The sequence below is a fragment of the Ammospiza caudacuta genome, chromosome Z (assembly GCF_027887145.1).
Source record: "Ammospiza caudacuta isolate bAmmCau1 chromosome Z, bAmmCau1.pri, whole genome shotgun sequence".
NCBI lineage: Eukaryota > Metazoa > Chordata > Aves > Passeriformes > Passerellidae > Ammospiza > Ammospiza caudacuta.
Genome location: NC_080632.1, coordinates 66,411,875 through 66,433,801, shown reverse-complemented (window position 1 = coordinate 66,433,801; position 21,927 = coordinate 66,411,875). Strand labels below are relative to the sequence as shown.

Here is a 21,927-nt window from a genome sequence, read left to right as displayed (position 1 = left end):
CTTTCTGCATATAATAAAACAAACCAAAATCATATTAAATGAACTGTATTCACTGGATTCCATACAAGTAAGCTTTAATATTCCTAAAGTTTAGTAATATATCATTGTATAATTACACCTAATAACACAAGACTTCTGCACAGCTGAAAGTGAACAAGTCTGTGCAAAGTCTGTTAAAGAAGAAATTCCAATATGTGGATCTTTAAAGGTAAATTCTGTTCCTCATAAAGAAATAAAACTCTGCACTGTAAAACTGGAGACAGCAGAGTTCTAGCAACATGGACAACTGAAGACAGAACTCAAATGGATTTTAATGCTGGAAACTTCAATGCTGACTATGATTTCAGTGATACCAAACAGTGTGTCTATGCCCCAAAAGCAGGCAGTTTTAGAAGAAAAAGATAAATTAAAGGAAATCAACATTTTCATTAGCTTGAGAAAATTAATTTCAAAAGCTGATAACTTCACCATGTCAGAACAGGCTGCAAGCAGGAACAGCAGCACCTGGCAGTACGGCTCCATCATGGAAATCCTGACATTGGGATGCAATATATCACTGACTGCTGCTTGTCAGGGATAATTTGACATGGAAACATGAGCAGCTGCTTTCATTTGGAACACCACTGCAGATATTATATGATTAAACAGGTGTGTATGTATTCCATTAAAACGTTTGCAGCTATCAAGTAAAATCTCAATGCCTCCACAGACGTGCTGCCCAGAAAAGAGGAACCACTGTACTCATTACAGAACTGATGTTCAATGAGCCACAGAACCATCCTGGACTTCTTCCCAGGTGATGGACAGAGTTTCTCAGAAGCTTTGTTACAAAGCCCTGTCTTCGTTATTTGTGCCCTAAAATTCAAATCACGAAAAAAAGGCAATTTGACCACAAAGACAAATCTGCTAATATGAGAGTATGCCAGATGAAAATCTCTGCAGCGGAGGGCCACCGCCACACTGGAGATATTCCTCCTGCTCTTTAACACGATTCAACAGCCTTAATTTACACATCAAAGGGTTCAAGGGTTACGTACGATCGAGATCTGTGCCTGGATCGCCGGTAGTTTGGATCTGCCTGGGTTTTCCCCTTCTGCCGCCGCAGCACAGCTTCCCACTGAGGAGCCGAGTCAACCATATCATTCTCCTGCCGCAATCTGCAAAAGAGGTACCAAGAGTTTAGTCTGAGGGCTCTCAGGGCAGGATGCTCTGAGAAGCAATGGGGTATTTCCACCCCCACTGCCCACAAAATCTGCTCCTGCCATGCTGTATTTAACCTTCAATCTCGCTAAATTTTAACTAATACTCCCATACTGCATTAGTGTAAGAACTATATAAAAAAAACCCTGCTGATTTGTTATTTAGAAACAGCATGAGCCAAAAATGTAACAATCAGTGCCTTTAAGGACAGACCCACAACTTGCATTCTTCTTCCCAGTCCAGGCGAACATCTGGAATTTTTTCCCTGTTTACATATTCCCCTCTACCTCATCTGCACCAAATGGGAGACACACATCATGCTACAAGGTTCTTCTACTACAACTTTCAGAAGCACTTTACTGCAGCATGCAACTTCCTAGAATCCAGGGAAAAATCCTCTCTGTAAGTCCCCAGTCAGAAGAATCATCCTTTCATCTTAACCTGCAACAAAGCTCAGGATGCATGCAGATCTTCATGGCACTCCTGCACCTTCCCCTGAGGGTTTGGTCCCTGTCATGGCTTGTGTGGATCTAAATGACATGCTCTGCCTTTTATTCCTTCTTTTTTTAAATAGTTTTTTTTTTTTTTTTAATCCATTAATTCATTGATGGAATGCATTACAGATTGAGCCAAGTATCAAAATCCTGTCAACTCAGCACATTTGTTAGGAGGCTGCAGTGATTCCAAATGCCACAGCCCTCCAGGCAGATGCTTCCCACAGTTTTGAGGTTGCACATATGACTGCTGGGATGAAGTGCTAAGGTCGTGGAGCAAATGGATATGTTGGTCACAGCAGTGAATTTAAAATTCAGCAGGGATTTCAAAACATCCCTGGAAAATATCTCCCAAGTGTAGATTGCCTGATCGGATGGTAGGGCTGGGATACTGGAGAAGCCAGGGGGGAAGACTGACAGGTACAACAAACAAAGAAGCCAACAGAGATAAAGGGATTACACTGGAGATGTAGGCAATGCAAAGTGTGTTGTTGTTGCTCTTCACTTCAGATGTACTTTTCTCTTTGAGTTTTGAATTGTATCAGGCTAAACCAGCTACACAGGCTTCTGCTTTTCCTTTAATCAGATCTTCTCTCACATGCATAATGAATTTTGAGCTCAATCCCCAACTACTGTAAACAGACACAACTCTACCAAATGGTATGAAGCATCTGGAGAAGACTGCAACCTCAGGTTTTGATTTCTAAGCAAATCTTTTTATATCTGTAATCTGCTGACAGGTATTAACATAAACTTCTATCTAAGGATTTAGTAGAAAGACTCACACAGCAACAAGTAATGAGTTGTGATTTTCATCCCAAATAATCCAATTTGTGCAAACAGCAATCATCCCATATGGTATAGACACCACCAACTGCCTCCCACACACAGCAGCCACTTGCACAAAAATACTGAAAATCTAAATATATCAAGTTAGCATTGCAGCTATTAAAACAAGTGGTGTTAGCAAACTCAAAGCACTGTTGCACCACAGCAGAACTCTGCTAGATGGAGACATGAAGAACATGCATTTTGCAGTTGCAAAGAAAGGCAGTATACTCACATTTAACAAGGTAAAAGATGACCAAGGTATCATGACCTCTATATTAGATACATTATTTGAAGGCAATGTTCAAATTCTAATCATTTGGGGCAATTTTTTTAGGGTTTTGGTGACAGAAATGACCAAAAAAAATGCTGAAAGAAACTTAGCTCAAATCTTAATTTTCTATTTAAAGATATTTTTGAATAAAAACTGTTGACCTTGCCCCAATAGCCCATTACAGTCTTCCTTTCAAACTTTTCACTGGCACAGGCTGCCCAGAGCGGTGGTGGCATCTCTATCCTTGGAGATACTGAAAAGATGTGTGGGAATGGTTCTGGACTACCAGCTCTTGGTGGCCCTGCAGGAGCAGTGGTTGGACAGCCAGAGGTCCCTGCCAGCCTCAACAATTCAGTCACTCTCTAAATCTATCAGATGCATCTTCTAAGTGTAGCCAGAAAGGAAAGTATGCTTCAGTATGCACTGCCTGCTCCTTTAATCTATTTTTATCTACACAATAAATTTTGACCACAGCATTGAAAATGCAAATGCATTTCTTCTGTAATTGAAATATGCTCATCACAGGTTCTTCTTCACTTTCATATGAACATCTGCTTAGGAGAAAACATTTTTATAATGGAGTGAAACCTCAAAGACTGAGATCAGGTAAAAAGATCTTCCCCAAGATTTTTCTAGTTTTCTACCTTCAGAAGCTCTCATCTATGTTTCTGGTTTTCTCTGATAATTTGTTTTCTTCTGGCAAATAGGTCACAGTGATCTCTTGTCATGTGAACAATATATTCTACTCTAATGTGACCAGAAGCTGACTTCTTTGGTTAATGTGAATATTCAGTATTTTTTTTCAATAAAATAAACCACTTTTGTTTCTGGTTGTGTCAGGGACCTGATTACTGTACTGGGCAATAAATTGTATTAGTCTATGCAACAGCAGAAATTTGGGTAACAGCAGTTGCAAGCCTCATTATAATGCCCTATTTAACCCTGCTAGTGCTGGCTCATCTCTGAAAACAGGAAAGCTGCTCAGAGCCTCTGACCTTCCAGCTTGTTATGTTCCTGCTATGCCTGCTAACAAAATGCAAAAATTCATTATGACTGGTTGTTTTCCTGCACCTGCTCACAAGGAACAAGTCTTAGACTTCTAGCTCATTTAGTACTTGTTTAATCTAACACTGATAATGATCTTTTTTCTGGTCAGATTTCAAGTGATCACCTAAAAACAACAGATGCTCAAACATTAACATTTTTGTTGCATCTTCTGTTTCTGAAAACATGAAAAACTTAGAAACAAGAAAAAAAATGGATCTTTTTTTCTTTTTATTTTAATTCTTTTTTTCCATTAAGTGAGGAAGTGTGGGTAAAAGCCCTTTCATTCTTCAAAAAATGATAAGCAGTACTTAATCCTTCTTACAGTTCAAAACATTCTTGTGGTCAGTCTCTAATTTCTTTCACTTGCTTCTGGATCTCCCTGCAGAAGGAGTTTCACAAGAAGAAAAAAGCCTGGCAAGAGTGTTTTGGGAGAAAGGGATACAAAATACCATGTACTGCTGATCACTGAAACTACACTCAACATGTCATTTAAACTTCAGCTAGAAAATAAACCTTCCAGGCACATTAGGTTATTGTTAGCCAAGTACCCTACAAGACTGTGCTCTGATTTAGGTAAGCTTCAAAGAAATCTCATGTCTCAGATGTGCTTTATGCCATCCCATGTGAGTGTCACAATGGTTTTTAATATTTCTTTAACTACTGCAAGTCATGCTGAAAATGTAATTATACTGCATACTCCTGCTGCACTATCTAGCATGCAATTATTTCTCAGACCTTCCAGAGACCTGGAAATCATTTATCACTGAATATAAGACATGAAGAAATGATGGCAGCTCATGCAGACAGTAACTTAGAAACTTTGCCTTAAAACAGTTCCTCTTTTGTCTAGTTACACTTCTCTTGCATTGTGTTTATGCAATATGAGGAAATTCTATGTGCTTTTAAAAAGTGTATTTTCAGAAATACCTCCAGGATGTTGTGATCTCCAGTGCAACATAAAATACACAGCTTTGAAGGGAATTTATAGGAAATCAGTAGTTATGTCATCTTTTTCATACCAGCAACAAGAAAAATAGAATATATAATAGAGAACTTGTTAGCATCACTTGATATGAACTATTGCTGTCCTATTAAAACTTGATGCTGTACACATTTTAGGTTTGGGCCCATACCTGACATTTTGGAAAACAAAATCTTTATACAGTTAAATACATGAATTTAAAAACAACATTGAGATTCATAGCCACTAAAAATATTTTTACCTCTCAACACCTTATTTTCTGCTTGAAAAAATCTGCACTTGAATTTGTGAGGTAAAAGTATATGCTGAGAATATCATTATCAAGATATTATCCACTTTATTTGCATTTATACCACAAGTCTTTTGTAAGTGTGCCCTGTACTTGATCTTGTAGTTCATTACTGAGCTCTTCCCAAGGAACAGGAGAGCAGGAATTCATTGCATAATGATGTATTCTGGCAATTATCACTCTTCTTATTCAGAAAAGGGTCTTTAGCTGCCTCAGGAGGACTCTATTCACATAAAATATGTTAAATCCGTTTTTACTGTGTTTATCTGAGAAAAGTCCATCTCCATTTGTGTGTTTAATGTCTTCATAAAGACATGAAATTCTTCATGTATTCCTGTCTAAAATATTTAATATATTGTCACCTGTTTCTCTTCTTCCGATGCTCTCTGTTGGAATTTTCTGATTCACTGCCACTGCTGGTGTTACAACGGGACCGTGACCTGGAGAAGAGAAAAGCAACATCTCAGGATGAATGTATCTACTAACACCAAAATTATTGCAGTGCTAAATGAAGAAAGAACAACACTGTAAAGACATTACTCAGAAAACCAGAATTAAAAGACTCTGGAGTGCTTGGCTACACCTGAAAGTCATATTATATTTTTCTTATTAATTGATTGCGAAGAACTGCTCCAAAAGTAGTGCACCCAGACTGTAGTATCAGGTAAGTGCTGTTTTCATTTTAATAATTTCACTGTTTCATTTATTTTTAAATTTTTTTATTATTTTATTGTTCAGCATTCTTTTTGTAAATGCCACATCAATTTGTTTCTTGAAGGTGGTTTCATCTCTAATCTGTATGGCATTTTTCTTCTTGCAGATTCTGGTACACCCAGCAGAAATTACTCAGAACTCTGTGTTTGCAAGCAAAACAAAATGCTCACAGGTCTATGTATTCTATTCCCTTCAACTGTGTAAGTTCTTAAGTCCTCAGTCTATGGAGTCTGTTCTCCTCTCTATGCTAAATTAGAAAATCATTAGTGCAAATGTCTTCCACTCAAACAAAAATGTGTTAGAAGAACAGGACAGCTAAAGTCTAGAAAATCAGCTCAACCCAGCTTGTCTGAAGGGAATGGCAGCATGGAAGAAACACCAGTAGCACTAGGATTCTGCTGCTCTTTATGGAAAAAAGAAGGCTGCGCTCCCTACAGGCAAACTCCTCTCTACTACCTGAGACCCTTAAATCTGTGACTGCATTTTGGAGAACACAGACCAGATTGCAGGGCTTTAGTCCTCGAATCCAGGACTCTGCCACTCTATCACTGGCTAAAGCTGGCACTCTCATCACCGTCTGGTTTGGATTATTTGCTCATTAGTGTGAGGATGGCTTGGGAATGGTTGGATTTGATGATCTGAAAAAGGTCCTTCCCACCCTGAACATTTCTGTGATTCCAAAGACAGACATGTTTCTCTGCTGTACTGACAGCCCAGCTGATTAATGAGGAAAGCTGGCTGATGTTAACAGGAGCTGGTCTACAAGGATTTAGGCTGACTGAGTTGGAATCAGTGACGGTTTTGCTTCAATGGAAAACAGAATCTTTCTTCTGAGGTCTCTGGCCACGAAATAGGACCTATAAGGGGATAACTCCTGATGATGCTTGTAGAGATATATATTTTCTTATGCCTCCTGGGTTTTCTTTCACTCTTAGTTGACATTTCTAAGAGGGCAGATTTGTTGAACTACACCTCAAACAAGCCAAGGAGACAAAGCAGTTTCTTAGGTGTGAGTAACAGGTAAGGGGAAGCATTTAATGACAATATATGAAGTTCCTGACTAGCACCTGCTCAGTGCATATTCTAATGGTTTAGGAAGAAGAGCCCAAACAGGATGAGAGAAGATTGTTCCCAGGGAACAGCACAGATGCAGCATGGAGCTGTTCTATCTGCTCAGGCACACATCATTCTGCTTTCTGGAGGACTAGGACTAAATGACCAGGACACTGTTACAGATATCACTCAGACACACCTGAGAGCCTCATGAAATTCTCCATAATACCAGTGAATTACAGTTGCCTCCAACAAGTTGCTGAGGCTTTAAATCCCTTGGTCTATAGAGTCTGTTCTCCCCTCTCTTCCAAATTAGGAAATCATTAACTCAAATAGCTCCCATTCAAATAGAAATGTCTTAGAATAATAGGACAGCTAAAGTCTAGGAAAATCAGTCCAACCCAGCTTGCATGAAGGAAATAAATCTGGTAAAATGAAATTTTCCCCAGAGAAGGAGCTTCTCCCTGTTGGAAAAGATACGAAATTTTATTTTTTTTCCAATTTTATAGCTTTAGTCAGGTTTGTTCACCTTTGCCCTGGGGGAAGGAACTGAAGTTTTTTTCAGGGCATTGTTCCACTAGGCAAGGCCTGATGAACTTAACATCTTAACAGACTGAGAGTAGCACAGAAGAAACACAAAAGATAACGACCATAAACAACCATTAATGACCATCAACTCTAAATATCAACCCTGGCATGGTCAGAGACACCAGGTCTGGGAAAGGAAAGATAGGAATGAGGAACAAATTAGCATTGGAGGAAAACAAATTCATATCCAAAAGAAAACCAAATACTGGGAACTACATAACTTGAAACCAATGAACATTGAACCAATGAATCTCTAGGGGTTTTGACTGTATAAAGTTAGGGGAAAGTCTGGTAAAATACATGCGTAATGGAATTATTTCCTCTGCACACTGAGGCTATGTGAGGATGAAATTATTTCTGTTGTTCTGTGGACATCCTGGTCAGAACAACATCCTACCCAGAATAAAGTAATGCCTTGATTCTCTAATACTAAAAATTTTGTTGAGGGTTTTTTGTTTTTCCCACAGTTTCAGTGACATCGTCATCCCCAAACTTCATAATTTAAAGCCAGGTTAGCTGTGCTGCCAGCTAAAAATACCCTCTTCAGGGTGAAGCTCAAAGTGGGAATAAAAATTATGTGTGTTAATACAGAAAATTGTAATCCCAAAGGAAGAAGGAAGATTAAAAGATTATGTCAAAAAGAGTCACTCATGCACAATGGAATACTGAAGAGCAATAAAAATGCTTTAGAATTGCAGGAGACTTAACACAGCCAAAAGGATACCTTTCCCCAGCCCAGTCTTATCAGATGTTTAATAAATATACCACTAACATCAACATCAATAAGTTGTCTGAGCAACATTTTTCTTTCACACTTCCAGGTCATTAACATGACTCTTCTACATTTTTCAGTAGGACAAGAAGTTTTTTCATGTGATTTAAGTAATTTATATCATAAGGTACCAAAACAGCCAAAAATCACAGTATGGCAGGCAAAGGATAAGATAAAACATCCAAATTGATCAAACTCAAGATGAGCCTTTCTCTACCTTTTCAGGAATGAAAATCTGAATCACCTTTTGGATATTGCTCATTGAATTACCTTGTGTTTCTTGTCAGGAAAGCATTTGTGGGGAGACAGAAGGACTCCCGAGCTGTCAGCTGAGTGGCAGCTGCTCATGCTTGTTTGTCAGAATATTATCATTCACTGAATATTAACTATCATCTTTTATTAAAACAAATAAAATACCAAAAATGGGTAGGAAAAATGTAGTTTCCTAAATCAGGTGCAAGAATACGTGAGATCATCCCTATCTCTAACAATTTTAAGGTATCTTTTGTCCTTTATTCCCCTGTTTTCCTTGTCATGCAATATATTTGATATTTTGCAGGTAGAATACATATATACTCTGGCATAAGGAGCCAGAAAGAAGTCATAGTCAGTTTTACAAGAGACACAACAAATACTGCCTAGGAGGGGGCTTGGAGGGCTGAGGAAAGCTCACATTCTGGCACAGTCTTTTTCTGGGTAAAATGAGAGGAGAATAGCCAAATTGTGAGGAAGTGGAGAAGGTCTTTTGCAATGTACAATAACAAACATGTGGTAAGAGGTTCCTTCTGAGCCCTGAGGCTTTCCACCTGAGATGCTTAACTAAATCTTTCCAGTTTTATGTGCTGGACATCTATCACAAGATTACTACTGGCAGCTTGTAATGTTAACATCCTTCCAAAAAACATTCTATCTCATAGTAAGTACAAAGTGCATGAGCACTTTCTCTGGCTTCCTGTGATTGTCCTGAGATGTTTGTATCTCTGCCAGAGTTCCTTTCCCGTGCTGCTGCAGTGATTCAGATCCTGGGAGTGCCTCCTCGCCTTCCCAAGCTCCACGAGCCTCTGACGCTGAAATGCACTCCACTGTCTCCTTATTCCAGCAATGCAAGCAGGAGCACAGGAGCAAGGAGGAACACTAAACAGAGTCATGACAAGCAGATGTGGCAAAAATCTGTCAAAAGGTGAGGTTGTTGAAGGTCACAACCAAATTCACACCTGCATTTTATTTGCAATGTAAAAACTAGTCAAGTCTGAAATGGGAGATGGGGGCAGGGAGAAGAAGCTTAAGAAAAAATCGACAAAAAATGTACAAGACAGCAAGAGGACCATCAGGAGTTACATATGCCTTTGCACTTACCTCTGGCAGGACAATTCATCTCAGATGATAGCACACTTGTTTGCAAAACAGATTAATTAAAAGTGGGTAGGGAGGCTGGAGAAGTAAAAACAAATCTGCAGATACAGAATCCAAAAGCTAGAAGTTCTGGAACTGACTTTCAAGTTGCAGATAAGCCCTTAGGAAATTTTCACAAGCTGCTTCTGACATGGGGTAGTAACAATGTGCTGCAAGACTCTGCTGTGATGAGGCTACGCCACAGAGCATTTAAGCAAAAGATAAGAAATAAAAAATAAAAAGGTCATAACACAACAAACCTTTTATACATTTAGGAAGATGAGGGAGAAGAAGGAAAGAAGAGAATGCAGTGAACAAAAATATTACCAGTACCTTCAGTATCATTTCATAGGTGCTAGAGATCGTATATTTACCTTCTCCTTTGCTTTAAATCTGAATCTTCACCACTGTTTTGATTTTTTCTGTGACATAAAGGAAGTTTTAATGAAGTGTCATAGAGTGACTTATTACAAATACACAGAACTACCCATAAAAATCCCAAAGGGTTTTAGTTTTTTGATGGATTTCTTTTTGCCAGTATGACGTCAGGCAGAGAAAACAGGGCATGTGCTTGTTTTAAACCCTTCAGGACACCTTTATAATAAGCTTTGAAGGCATGATTCCATTCAAGGTCTCATTGCAAACCCTTGACTTGCAAAATTAACCAGACCATGCTGCTCTTTAGAGTTTCCTACTGTTTCCAACATAGCAGAGTGTGGTGGTTTCCTCTTAACTCAAGTATAGGGTGCATAAACAGCACAGTTATTGTTATTAACAGTTGGAAAAGGAAAGTGCATGAATAAAACCAAGACTCAGGAAGGCATAATTAAGTTAAAATCTACCTACCATTGTCAGTCTTCACAGTCTCACATATGAGATAAGACTTTAAAAACATTTTGTTCATGTGGTAGCTCAAGAGAAAATTTGCTATTGGCATGACTGTGCACTGACTAGATCATCCCAATGCAAATCCCAGGTGATAAAACAATTTCCTGCTGCACAGTGCACAAACACTTTCCTTGATATGAGAGATCTTTGCATTGCACATCTCTACTCTTTTGTTTTTACAAAGCCAAAAGAGCCCTTCTAACAATGAAGCTAGCAATGCACCAGAAAAACTGTGCTGGTTTTGACTGCAGTGGAGTTAGTTTTCTTCACAGTGGCAGGCATGGGGCTGTAGTTTGGGGTTGTGCTGAACACAGGGTTGATAATATAGAAATGCTTTTGTTATTGCCGAGCAGGGACTGCGCAGAGCCAAGGCCACACTGGGGAGGAGGCTGGGGGTGTGTGGCTGGGAGGGGACACAGCCAGGACAGGTGACCCCAAACTGACCAAAGGGATATTCCAGACCTTGTGGCATCAGGCTCTGTGTATAAAGAGGGGGAAGGAGGAGGAAGGAGGGGATGTTTGGGCTGATGGTGTTTGTCCTCTCAAGTCACCCTTAGTGTGCTCTGCTGGAAATGGCTGAACATCAGCTCAGCAATGGGAAGCAGGGGATTCATTCCTTGGTTTGCTTTGTTTGGGTGTGTGGCTTTTGCTCTGTTTCTCAACTCACAAGGTTTCTATCCCCTACCCTTCTGATTCTCTCCGTGCTGGCAGGGGAGTGAGTGAGGGGACTTGGCTGAGGTAAAAACATGACAAAACCCATTCAGGAAACACATTGCTGTTAGCACCTACAAGGGCTCTATCCAACAGAGCAAATAAACATAACTCTGTTGCCTGAGAGTTACACTGATTTATTTGAGGTCACTAAGCATGCACTATGGGTGAGTTTCTTCTCTGCTGTCCCAGACAGCTAATGGCAGATAAAAGGTGTGAAACAGTTCAGAAACCTGACAAGGATAAAAGCTCCACATGAAATTGGATTTCCTCATCAATATAGCTGCATTGTAAGAGACCCCTTTGCCAGCTCTGGCTTTGAAGGCCAAACAGGTACTCATTTCAGAGATGTCAGAAAGAGACGTAACTCTCAGGTGCTGGCTCCTGAGGCAGTTGTAGAAGACTGCAATGAATATGGCACAGTATCTGTGTTTGTTTATACTTGATAACAGATCACATCACCAGGCAGAGTGCCCCAGCGATGAAAACAGCTTCTCAGCAGGACAAATCATCCCAGGCAACACACAGTCTTCTCAATCTTCTATTGCTTCAGAATTGTCCCTGTAATTTGCTTTTTGGACATGTTCAAGGACACACAGCACAGAATCTCCACCCATTCTATTTTACTCCTCTAAGTCATTCCACCAATTGAAATTTTCACTAGTTGTATTTTTGCTGGCATCCTTTCTAACGCAAAGTGGTTCATATATGGGACTGTTGAAGACAGTTTTATGGCTCATTTGTGTAATTCTTGGGGCAGTTAAAATAAGGAAATGCACTTAAAACACCGCTTTGGAAGCTCAAAGCAAGAAAGCAAATCCATCAGTGCTTTCATTCACCAGGCAAAAAGAGCTCCAGTAACTAAAGGAATCTTGCCATGCCAATAATGCAACTTTTCACATTTTTAACATCATTTCCCACAATAGCACACAAGCAAACAACCTGACCAAAGCTTCCTTTCCAAAAACAGCTGTGGTGCTCTTGCTCGGGTGTTTTTTTTAAATAGCAGGTAGGTTTTTTTACTGGCCCCTGGAATATCCCCTTTCCCAGGACCCAGCTGTGCCTCCACGAGCTGAGCACTGAGCATGCAGGACCTCCAGTTTCTACACAGAAAAGCTGGCAGTAGTTAATCATGAGGCTCTTACCTCCTCCGAACTGGCTGCCCAGACTCATTCTCACTGCCGCCAGATGGGTTCCTTCGGCGAGAGTAAGGAAACTTTGGTGATTTATTGCGGTCACTGGCAGAATTATACAGTCCACTAAGGTTAAAAAGGAAGAGCAAAGAGTCAGCTTTAAATTTTCCAGGGCAGTTAGGCCAGGTGAGATTCAGCACAAAAATGAACAGATCCATGCACGCACGCACACACTCACGTACAGGTGAGCATTTGGCTATGTGCGCTTTTCTGGGTGTTAGTGGGTGTTCTATGTAAATGCAGATAGCACTGCTTTCTAGCAATAAATTCTTCACACTGAACCTTGAAATGTAGGAGAGAGACCTCTTAGTGTTGCCAGGTCAACAACTCTAAGATTACAAATATAGATTTTAGCTCATTAATATTCTTTTACCATAATAAATTTTCTGTGCTTTAGTATGGCGTATCCAACCCAGAGCTAGATATTCTTCCTGTTTTCCATGGATGTAAGTATGAACACTTCCCATGTTTTGTCATGACATTTGTTTTCATCACAGAGCTGATGCTTGGGAATATGAAACAATTCTATCTCCATTTCTCTTCTGCTCATCCACACAAATCTCTGCCAATGGTATGGAGGTGCTCCAAGCTCCAGCTTTCTTTCTGCTTTCCTAAAAGCCTCTGACCTTCAAATTTAATCCATTCTTCTTCATCTGCCTCTGCACACAGCTGATTACAGCACTGCTCTGCAAAGGTGAAAAGTTCCCACAGCTCATCTCAATGAGAATTATTAAGAGCTGTGAAAGCCTCTGAGCAACATCCAGCCTTCTTATGTGTGTAAACCTGCATAGTGCTTTAGAAATGATCGTTTTGCAAAAACTCAATCCTACCATTGTTTGCCTTCTGCAAGATCAAACCTCCTGCTGTCCTGAGAGCAATTGAAACACTGGAGACATAAAGTGACAAGATGACACCATTTTTCTAAATATAACCAAAGAAAGGAGTATAGCAAAAGAATATTTGCTCACTGCTTTGTTCTCATTCTAGAAACTGCTGCTGTTTACAGAAGGAGCACAAGAGGTAAATCATTAGGGTACCCCAAATGACACATCAGGTATAGATCTGAATTGTCACAGAAAGGTAGGATCATTCTGGATTACACTGTACGTGCTGTCTGGTCCAGTAGCCTGTTTCCAACAGCAGCTGTTAATAGCCAGCTACAGGAAGCAAAACCCTGAAGGCAGCTTCCCAGTGTTCCCTGAGTCCCACACCATTCCCAGACCAGGGGACCTACTGAGGCAGCTGCTGCACCTCTGTCTCCACAAGCCCTTCAGGATTTTTGTTCCATGACTCATCCAGCTTCCCTCAGGAATTTACCTCCTTGCAAAGGAGGACCACAGGTCTCCCACTCCTGGTGAGTCACTACTGACTGCCTTTTAAACCACTTTCAATAGCTTCACCTGAAGATCCTTAGTTCTTTTACGGGAAAAATAGAGTCCTGGTAATTTCCTCTTTTCTCAGTATGACTCTTGATTTTCTATACGTCATCCCCTGAAATTCCCTCTTTTACATTCTGAAGGAAGATTCCTTTCTGCCTGTGCCCTTGCTCCTTGTACAGATTTACTGCAGAGCCTTTCACATTTTTGATCACCTTTGCTGCTTCTCTCAAAGCCTATGCCTTTTCCTGAGAAACAGGAACATCAGAAGTGCTTCCAAAATGTGATCCACCAATTTATATAATGGCATAATTCTGTCCTCTTGCTTTACTACTAATTGCAAATTGTTTTACTGATTGCTACACAGCTGATGTTTTCTTTGTTATCCATCATCATTTCATAGCACTTCATATTACCCAGAAATCAAGGGTGTTTTTTTTGTCCTTATGTATCTCTCTTTACATTTTTTGACTCAACAGAATCTACCCATCTGTCACATTAAGAGTCTTTCTGCCACTCTTCACAGACAAATTTCTCACTATCCTAAACAATTTTGTATCATCACCTAACTTTATTACCCCTTTTTCAAATTCTCTGACAAATATTCTAAATATCAGAGGTCTATGAACAGATCTCTGTAAAAAGCCACTGCTGATATTCAATCGCTCGCTACCTTGTCTTACACGTACTTTTTGAATTTTTAACTGTTCATTTATCCATGAAAGAACCTATCTGCTTACATGCAATACATATATATTGCAAATCAAATAACTCATTAATATATTATATTAATAACCTTCAACCTTCTGCTGTGGCATGATGCGCAATACCTAAGACATCAAGTCTTGCCTTACCTTTGTGAGCCATTTTCCTCCCATGGAGCGCTGGTTTTACTTCTTTGTGTTTCTGGACTGTTTTCATTTTTCATCTTTTTAAAGCTAAATAAGAGTACAGACAAATACACATGTATGTATATTAAAAAAAAAACTACTTAAAACGTTGTACATATTGTACACAGATCACATTTTCTTTTATACTGACCACTTAAAATTTAATTTTAAAGACATACAGTTATTAGAGAGATCCACCCTGGCATATAGTTACTTATTTGTCATGTGAAAGAGGGAAAAGAGCTCCTATGTTGAAAAGTTACTCCCATAAAGAGCAAACATAAGGAGAAGGAGAAAGAAGGAAAAAAAAAAAAAAAGAAAAGAAAGAGAGAGAAAAATCATCTCTGCAACCTCATAATTGTGGCAGCACTGAGTCAGAAAAACAGGTAATCCTGTCTCCAAATAAATATGAGCAGACACTTAAGCAAGAAGTCTAACAGTAGGGCAAACATACAGCATCATCTCATAGTCTTCCATAATATGCAGTTAAAAGATTATTGAATCAGAGGCTTTACCTCCTTTTTATTTTACAAAGCTCTAAATGAAACTTTTTTTCCACGGGTTTACTTAAATACCTTTAGAACATTTTTTAATTTTTGTCATAAATAGTGGCTAGTGGAGAATATTCCAGTATCTGGCTATGACATAAACAATTATTTAATGTTATCTCAAAACTTCCGCCTGGTTCAAAACTTCAATCTCTTGTTCCTGACTGTTTCTGTGATTATAAAAAGAAATAAATAAAAACAAACAGCTATGAATGATAGCTCCCTAAATCAAAAACTCCACCCCTTTTTTTTTTTTTTTGCACATTTTTAACTGTCTAATCCCTTTTCCAAGTGAAAGAACCAGACTATTTAATCTCTCCCAGTAGGGGAGTCACCACATACCTCAGGTTATCCTTATCGTATTTCTCTACCATCTTTCCAGGTGTGCAGTACATACTTTAAAATGGGAGCAACAAAGTCAGGGGTGATGAAAACTATTCAAAGCATGACAGATCACGGGTTCATAGGTTTGCAGAGTAGCATATCCTTCTCATACCCTCCCCAGTAAAGCCTTGGGTTTTATTTTTGCCAGAAAGACATTTTTGTGAAAGAGCTGACTTCACTGACTGCTGCAAGGCGAAGTAACAGAACAGTCACCTGGCTTGAGAGGTATGTCAGCATTTGTAACCAGTCTCCACCATACCTATGGGGATGGGGGGGGGGGGAAGCAGTATGCTCCAATTCTTCCTTTATTCCTATCATTCTCACATGTCATGTTTTACAGCTTCTGACCCATTAATGCTCCCAGATAATTGCACTTCAAATGCTGGGAAGTGGCTCTTAGCTGAAGCACACCGCTGTCCAAAAGCTTGGCAGAGCTTTTCCTGCAGCACCATCTCTAGAGCTCTTTTCCTGCAGTGCACCTGAGACAGAACAAGGCAGCCACACTGATTTCCACTAGGATCATCAAGTACTACTGATGGCAACCCCGTACAGTCATTAATACACCATATAGTTACAAAGTGCAACTCAAGCAGGAAAAATAGAAGCTTTACAGTTGCTTACAGAGAGGAGGATATAAGCTGGGAGTTCTTTCCCCAGAGCAGGAGGTGACAGACTCAGCTTTATGAAGGAAACATGGCTACTTACCTCACTAATCCACTTTTAACCTCAGCCTTTGGTTACTACAGGTCACTGAGTTAATAATTTAATTTTCACAGAGTGAACAAAATGCAAAGCTACAGTAAGTCAGCTACAGTGAGGAAAAGAAATTAAATTACACCTTATCAGGTAAATAATTTTCTTAATACTGCACCCATTAATTATTGACTCATGGATGCATGCAATCTATTCCCAGGCTTAAAAATATATGCTTACTACAGACTGAGCAAGTAAACCACATAAATACATTTCTGTCCCACACTGCAGAAAGGAATTATTAGCACAGCGTATACTACTACCTAGGCTGAACTTAACTGTGAATTCTGTTTTCAAATCTTAAAAGGAGAAAGAAATTGTACCTGGGAGGTGAATTTAATGCATTAAATTACCAAGTCATTATTCATTTTGAGCAGACACACACTTCACAGACAGAAAGCTAGACCATGGCAGCACTTCAAATACCAGCAGTATCTCCAGGAATGCAGTTGCAAAAGGTACTCAGTTCATTAAAAGTATGTGAAAGAGTTAGGATGTGAATGTCAAGTGAGATTCATTGGAGGGTTTTTATGATTTGAGCTTATACCACTTACACAGAAGTGATTGACTATAGATCTCAACAGTGAATTAGATGTTAAATATGAAAACTCAGCTTGTGAACACTACTGAAAGATGCTCCGCAAGCATCACTAACAATTAATGCAAGAATTACACAGGATGGAGCAAACTTCCAAACCGTAAGTGCTACACAAATTTTGTGTGCTACCTCTCACATACATGATGCCTGGCAGACCCAAAAGGTGTTTTTCATGTGCAGACAGAGACACAGAGAAAAACAAATCAAATCCTAAATGGAAAACCAATTTCCAACACCTTTTTTTTTTTCTGGAAGTGACTAACATTGTCTAAAACATGACTCAGTAAGAATCTGCCTGTGAACTGCTTTTAATCTGTCAAGGTTAATCTGTCAAGAAACTAAACTCAGTAACCTTGAAGCTGTCATATTGAGAGCTACTTATTCTGGTTCTTTGTCTAAAACCTGTCTATCCATTTCTTTTTAACAGCTCATTGTTAAAAATTCTGTAGTAAAGGACTCCCATGCCTCCTAAAACAATGAGCTCTGTACTGTAGAATAATGGTACCTTTTGTTTTATATCTTTCTTTCTCCTAACAAATCACAGAACAACACAATGGTGGGGCCATCAGGGTCCTCGGAATGTCATGTGGTCCAGCTGCCTGCTCCAGCAGGGTGACCCAGACTCAGTTGCCCAGAACTACTCCCAGACAGCTGTGGTATTATCTCCAAGGAAGGAGATGTCGCGACAGTTATGGACAACCTTTGCCAGTGCTCAGTCATCTGCACAGGGAAAAATTTTTCCTGACATTCAGAGGGAATCTCCTGTGTTTCAGCGTGTGCCCACCAGGTCCTGTCCATGGGCAACACTGTAAAGAGCCTGGATCCATCCTCTTTGTGCCTTCCTTTCATGTATTTTTTAATATCTGTATTCTTTTCTAATTAATAGTTTAGCTTCAGCATGACCAAGTGGCAATCATAAACTTTTTAAAACACACAGTTAGCATTATTTTCTAAGGGCTGGAATAGTGGATTAAATTTCCCTCAAAATGAGAAAGCAATTTAGCTCAACTTTTCTTTTGGAAGTCAACTGTTTTACATGTTAGGCAATAGAGAATACTATCCACCAAGTATTTGCAGTACATCTTTTAGATCCTTTTTCAGAGTTCAGTCCAGATAACTAGTTTGTGAAGCCAACAGCCTCAATGCATAGGTAAGCCCAGTTAAGGGTTACTCAGTCAGGAAAAATACCCAGCTGTCAGGATTGCCAAGTATCCAGAGACAGATATCCAGGCAATTAAGCAAAGGTTAGGTACAGTGTTTTTGACTCATTATTTTGTAAAATCACTCTTCTTCTGATTCGGGCACATAAATTCCACCTAAAATTAGAGGTGGGGATGCAAACGCATTTCTGAATCTGATCCTTACCTCTTCCTTTCAGATATGCTTAATAAGCAGAGATGTGCACTTCAACACTGATAAATTAGACACAGCAGACCACACAAGTCCAGGGGACCCCTGGCAATTCACTACTCCTACAGATCAGGAACAAACATGATTGGTACCTGATTTTTACTATAATTTGAACAGTGTAATGGGCACTCACTGCAAGATTAACAAACCTGCTGGAAGGGAGTCCATGCCAAGCCCCTCCCTGCCACACACGCCAATCTTGCCCTGTTCAAAGACAGAAGGCGCATGACCTGAGGGCTCTGACAGCCAGCCCACAGCTCCCAGGCGAGAGACTAATAGGACTTCACAGGACTACCCTGACCAATGCACTTTCAGACCAAGGCAATTTCAGACATTTCTTACAAAATTGTTACCATCTATAGAAACAGATGTCAAGTAGAACAACAAAACAATATCATTACTGATGTAGACCTCCTCTAGATGGGATTCTGAGCATGTTCCTTGAAGATAATTAAATAGATTGAAGATTATAATATGATGTCCTCTGGACAAAATCAACAGCATCACAATGTTGTTAATATAGTAGTAAAATCCCCAAGCCATTTTGACTGGCTAAAACAAAAATGTGATGTCTTAATTTAAGCTGTGAAAAGATTCTGCATGGTAAGTTTTCCCCTCAGCCTCAGAGAAAAGATTTCTTCACAATCTCCTTCAACTTCCTATACCACCCCTTTGGCATACAAAGTCTCTGGACCCTACCTGTTTTTTTCCTATTTAAACCTGAGACTGTCTGCCTTCCCATTAACTTGTGCTGATTTATGGGTTTTCAAACCATGTGTCATCTGAAATCCCTGTTCCACACTGATTGGAAGATCAGGGTTTTATAAAAATAAATACTTGGCAACACTCTCTGACCTTTGTCAGCAGATGATAAGATGGTCCTGAACTCAAGGGCAGAATAAACTAATAGTAATGATTACTAAATATGTTCCTCTATCCAATGTATTCTATAATCTCTTAAAAGCTGTAAGGAAATGTGGGTCTACATACCTTTTTACTGGAGAAGGTGCAATAATTTTGGTAGTTCCTTCATTTTCCCCATTTGTTGTAATCTGGCTCATGTTCTTAGAACCTAGAAAAAAATATAAAAGCCCAAAATAGTTGAATCCTGTAGCATAAATATTTGCACACCTACTCAGCATAATCACCTACAGGGCAGCATGAGAGATAAAATGAGACACAAAATATCTGGCACATGCTCATTTTGTTAAAGGTGTGTAAGGATCACACCTTTGTGTCTTAGCCTTATTTCTAGTTGTACCAGGACACATTAACATGAAGCACATTCATTAGTCTTCCACATAAGACAGAGAAGTCTGAAGCAGTTGTTCTCCAAGAGATACTCTGCCCCCATCAACAGAAGGAAATTCCCTGCTCAGTCAGCAATGAGAATAAAGGTGTGAGGAGAAAAGAGTTTGATTCCTGCTGGTGCCATGATTTCAGTTTCCATGCCATGCTGTTAATATCAATCTGTAATTTCCCATCAGTTCACACATTGTGTTTCCACCTAATTGGCAATTTCAGACATTTCTTACAAAATTGTTACCATCTATAGAAACAGATGTCAAGTAGAACAACAAAACAATATCATTATTAATGTAGACCTCCTCTAGACGGGATTCTGAGCATGTTCCTTGAAGATAATTAAATAGATTGAAGATTATAATATGATGTCCTCTGGACAAAATCAACAGCATCACAATGTTGTTAATATAGTAGTAAAATCCCCAAGCCATTTTGACTGGCTAAAACAAAAATGTGATGTCTTAATTTAAGCTGTGAAAAGATTTTGCATGGTAAGCTTTCCCCTCAGCCTCAGAGAAAAGATTTCTTCACAATCTCCTTCAACTTCCTATACCACCCCTTTGGCATACAAAGTCTCTGGACCCTACCCCAATACCCTACTTGCGATTTTCTGATGCCTTTCTTTCTGCTCATCAATTGGTTCTCTTACAGGTTAGATTTGCCAGTTATCTGCAGACATCAGCAAATACATGACTTTTTCAAACAAAGGAATTTATCTCAGTACTTCACATATTCTTCTGTGAGGCAGTTTTCAATTAAGTCACAGAAAGTCTTTGTCACTTAATGGAGTAATAAAAACTTGCGCTCCAAAACATACCACAGCAGTGAAACAGCTGCCAGAAAAACAGTCAAGGGTCAGATGATATAGAAGTAATAGACACCTCCGGAAGTGATTGTTTGCTATGTTTGGTAATATCCTTACCATTCTGCAGGCACCCAGTCACCTCTGGGTGTCAGGCCATGCTGGGTTAATCAGGAGTTTTCTGTCCACACCTACAGAAATTGTAATGATTGTCTCCAAGTATGTTCCACTTGGTATATCTTTTACTGACTACAGTACTGTTCCACCAGCTTATATCTCTGTATGATATAATTATCTAATATAAAAAAGCAGACTCCAAAAATACTGTCCAAACACTAACCCCATTGCAAAACTTAAGTATATTGGTGCTTCTTGCTTGTCAAGGCTACAGGCCTCTCAAAAATACCTTAAGCAGAAATCTTGACATCTCATTCGTGGCCAGTTTCCCTGGTTGTTTACATTTGGCTGGAAAAGGTACTCTCAGGATTGAGTGCACTGCGCTGAACTTTTCCAATGAAGTGAATGCATACACTTAATTCCCTTTTACAGCTATATTAATGCTGACTTGTCCATTCAATTCAAGCCAACTATTACATTTTTAAAAACTCAAGTGTCCAAAACCATAACAGCCTGGCAAGTTAGTTAGCTTGTCATGCCTGTTTCTTATCAGGTAAAGCTACTTCACTGACATTATCAGGAAGCAGTGTTTGTGTTTAAACTGAATCATGAAAGCAGCAGATAGTGCAACCAAATGGAAAACATGCAGTAAGAGCTCATGCTTTGCACCCTGGGCTACTGTGAGCCTACAAAAATCAATAGACTTTCATATGTCTACACCAGTACGGCCTACTCTGTGATAAGGGCTGTTTTTCTTAATAGTTTCTAAGCCTGTAGCCTCAAGAGTTTGTTCATCTCACGCCCCATGACTGAAATGCGGAAGCAGTCACACCCATCCTTTTACCAAACATTGGATTTTAAGTAAACTTTAAAGTATAAAGCTCGAAGTACATAAATTGGGAAACAGTTAAAATCACCTCAAGATCCATTCTCTCAAAAATCTAACTTTCAAATCCAATTTTACAATTCTCTGGGAAAATATTTTAACTGGGCCAGACCAACAACTATACCTATCACAGCTACCAGCAGGGCAGTAAGAGGCATCTGTGGCAAAATGTGATTGTTTAGGGAATATCACAATACCAACAGTACTGTAATTGTAATACTCACACCCAGTTCTCTGCCTGGCTTCTAAACACTTATTTTACACTTGTTTATACAACTACCCCACGTGCAAAGGCAGGGACAAACCAAGTCCTCAGCTACCAAACAACAAAAAACCCTAAGCAACATGTTTTCCACCTCTGAATAAACTCAGAATCACAGCAACAGGTGTGGTCACATCAATGTTTGTCCTGAGAGGATGTTCCCAAGGAGCT

The 21,927-nt window shown here is 39.4% G+C and overlaps 1 protein-coding gene across 2 annotated transcripts in view; it reads right to left on the bottom strand.

The window, feature by feature from the left end:
- Nucleotides 1-21,927, bottom strand: part of EPB41L4A (erythrocyte membrane protein band 4.1 like 4A) — a 116,408-nt gene that overhangs the window by 10,328 nt on the left and 84,153 nt on the right. For both annotated transcript variants that reach the window (XM_058823389.1, XM_058823390.1), the window contains exons 13-18: nucleotides 19,375-19,456; nucleotides 14,656-14,739; nucleotides 12,378-12,491; nucleotides 10,008-10,055; nucleotides 5,477-5,554; nucleotides 1,038-1,157 (exon numbers count right to left, since the gene is read on the bottom strand). In XM_058823389.1, the coding sequence (XP_058679372.1) occupies nucleotides 1,038-1,157; nucleotides 5,477-5,554; nucleotides 10,008-10,055; nucleotides 12,378-12,491; nucleotides 14,656-14,739; nucleotides 19,375-19,456 (526 nt within the window). The remainder of the gene's footprint in view (nucleotides 1-1,037; nucleotides 1,158-5,476; nucleotides 5,555-10,007; nucleotides 10,056-12,377; nucleotides 12,492-14,655; nucleotides 14,740-19,374; nucleotides 19,457-21,927) is intronic.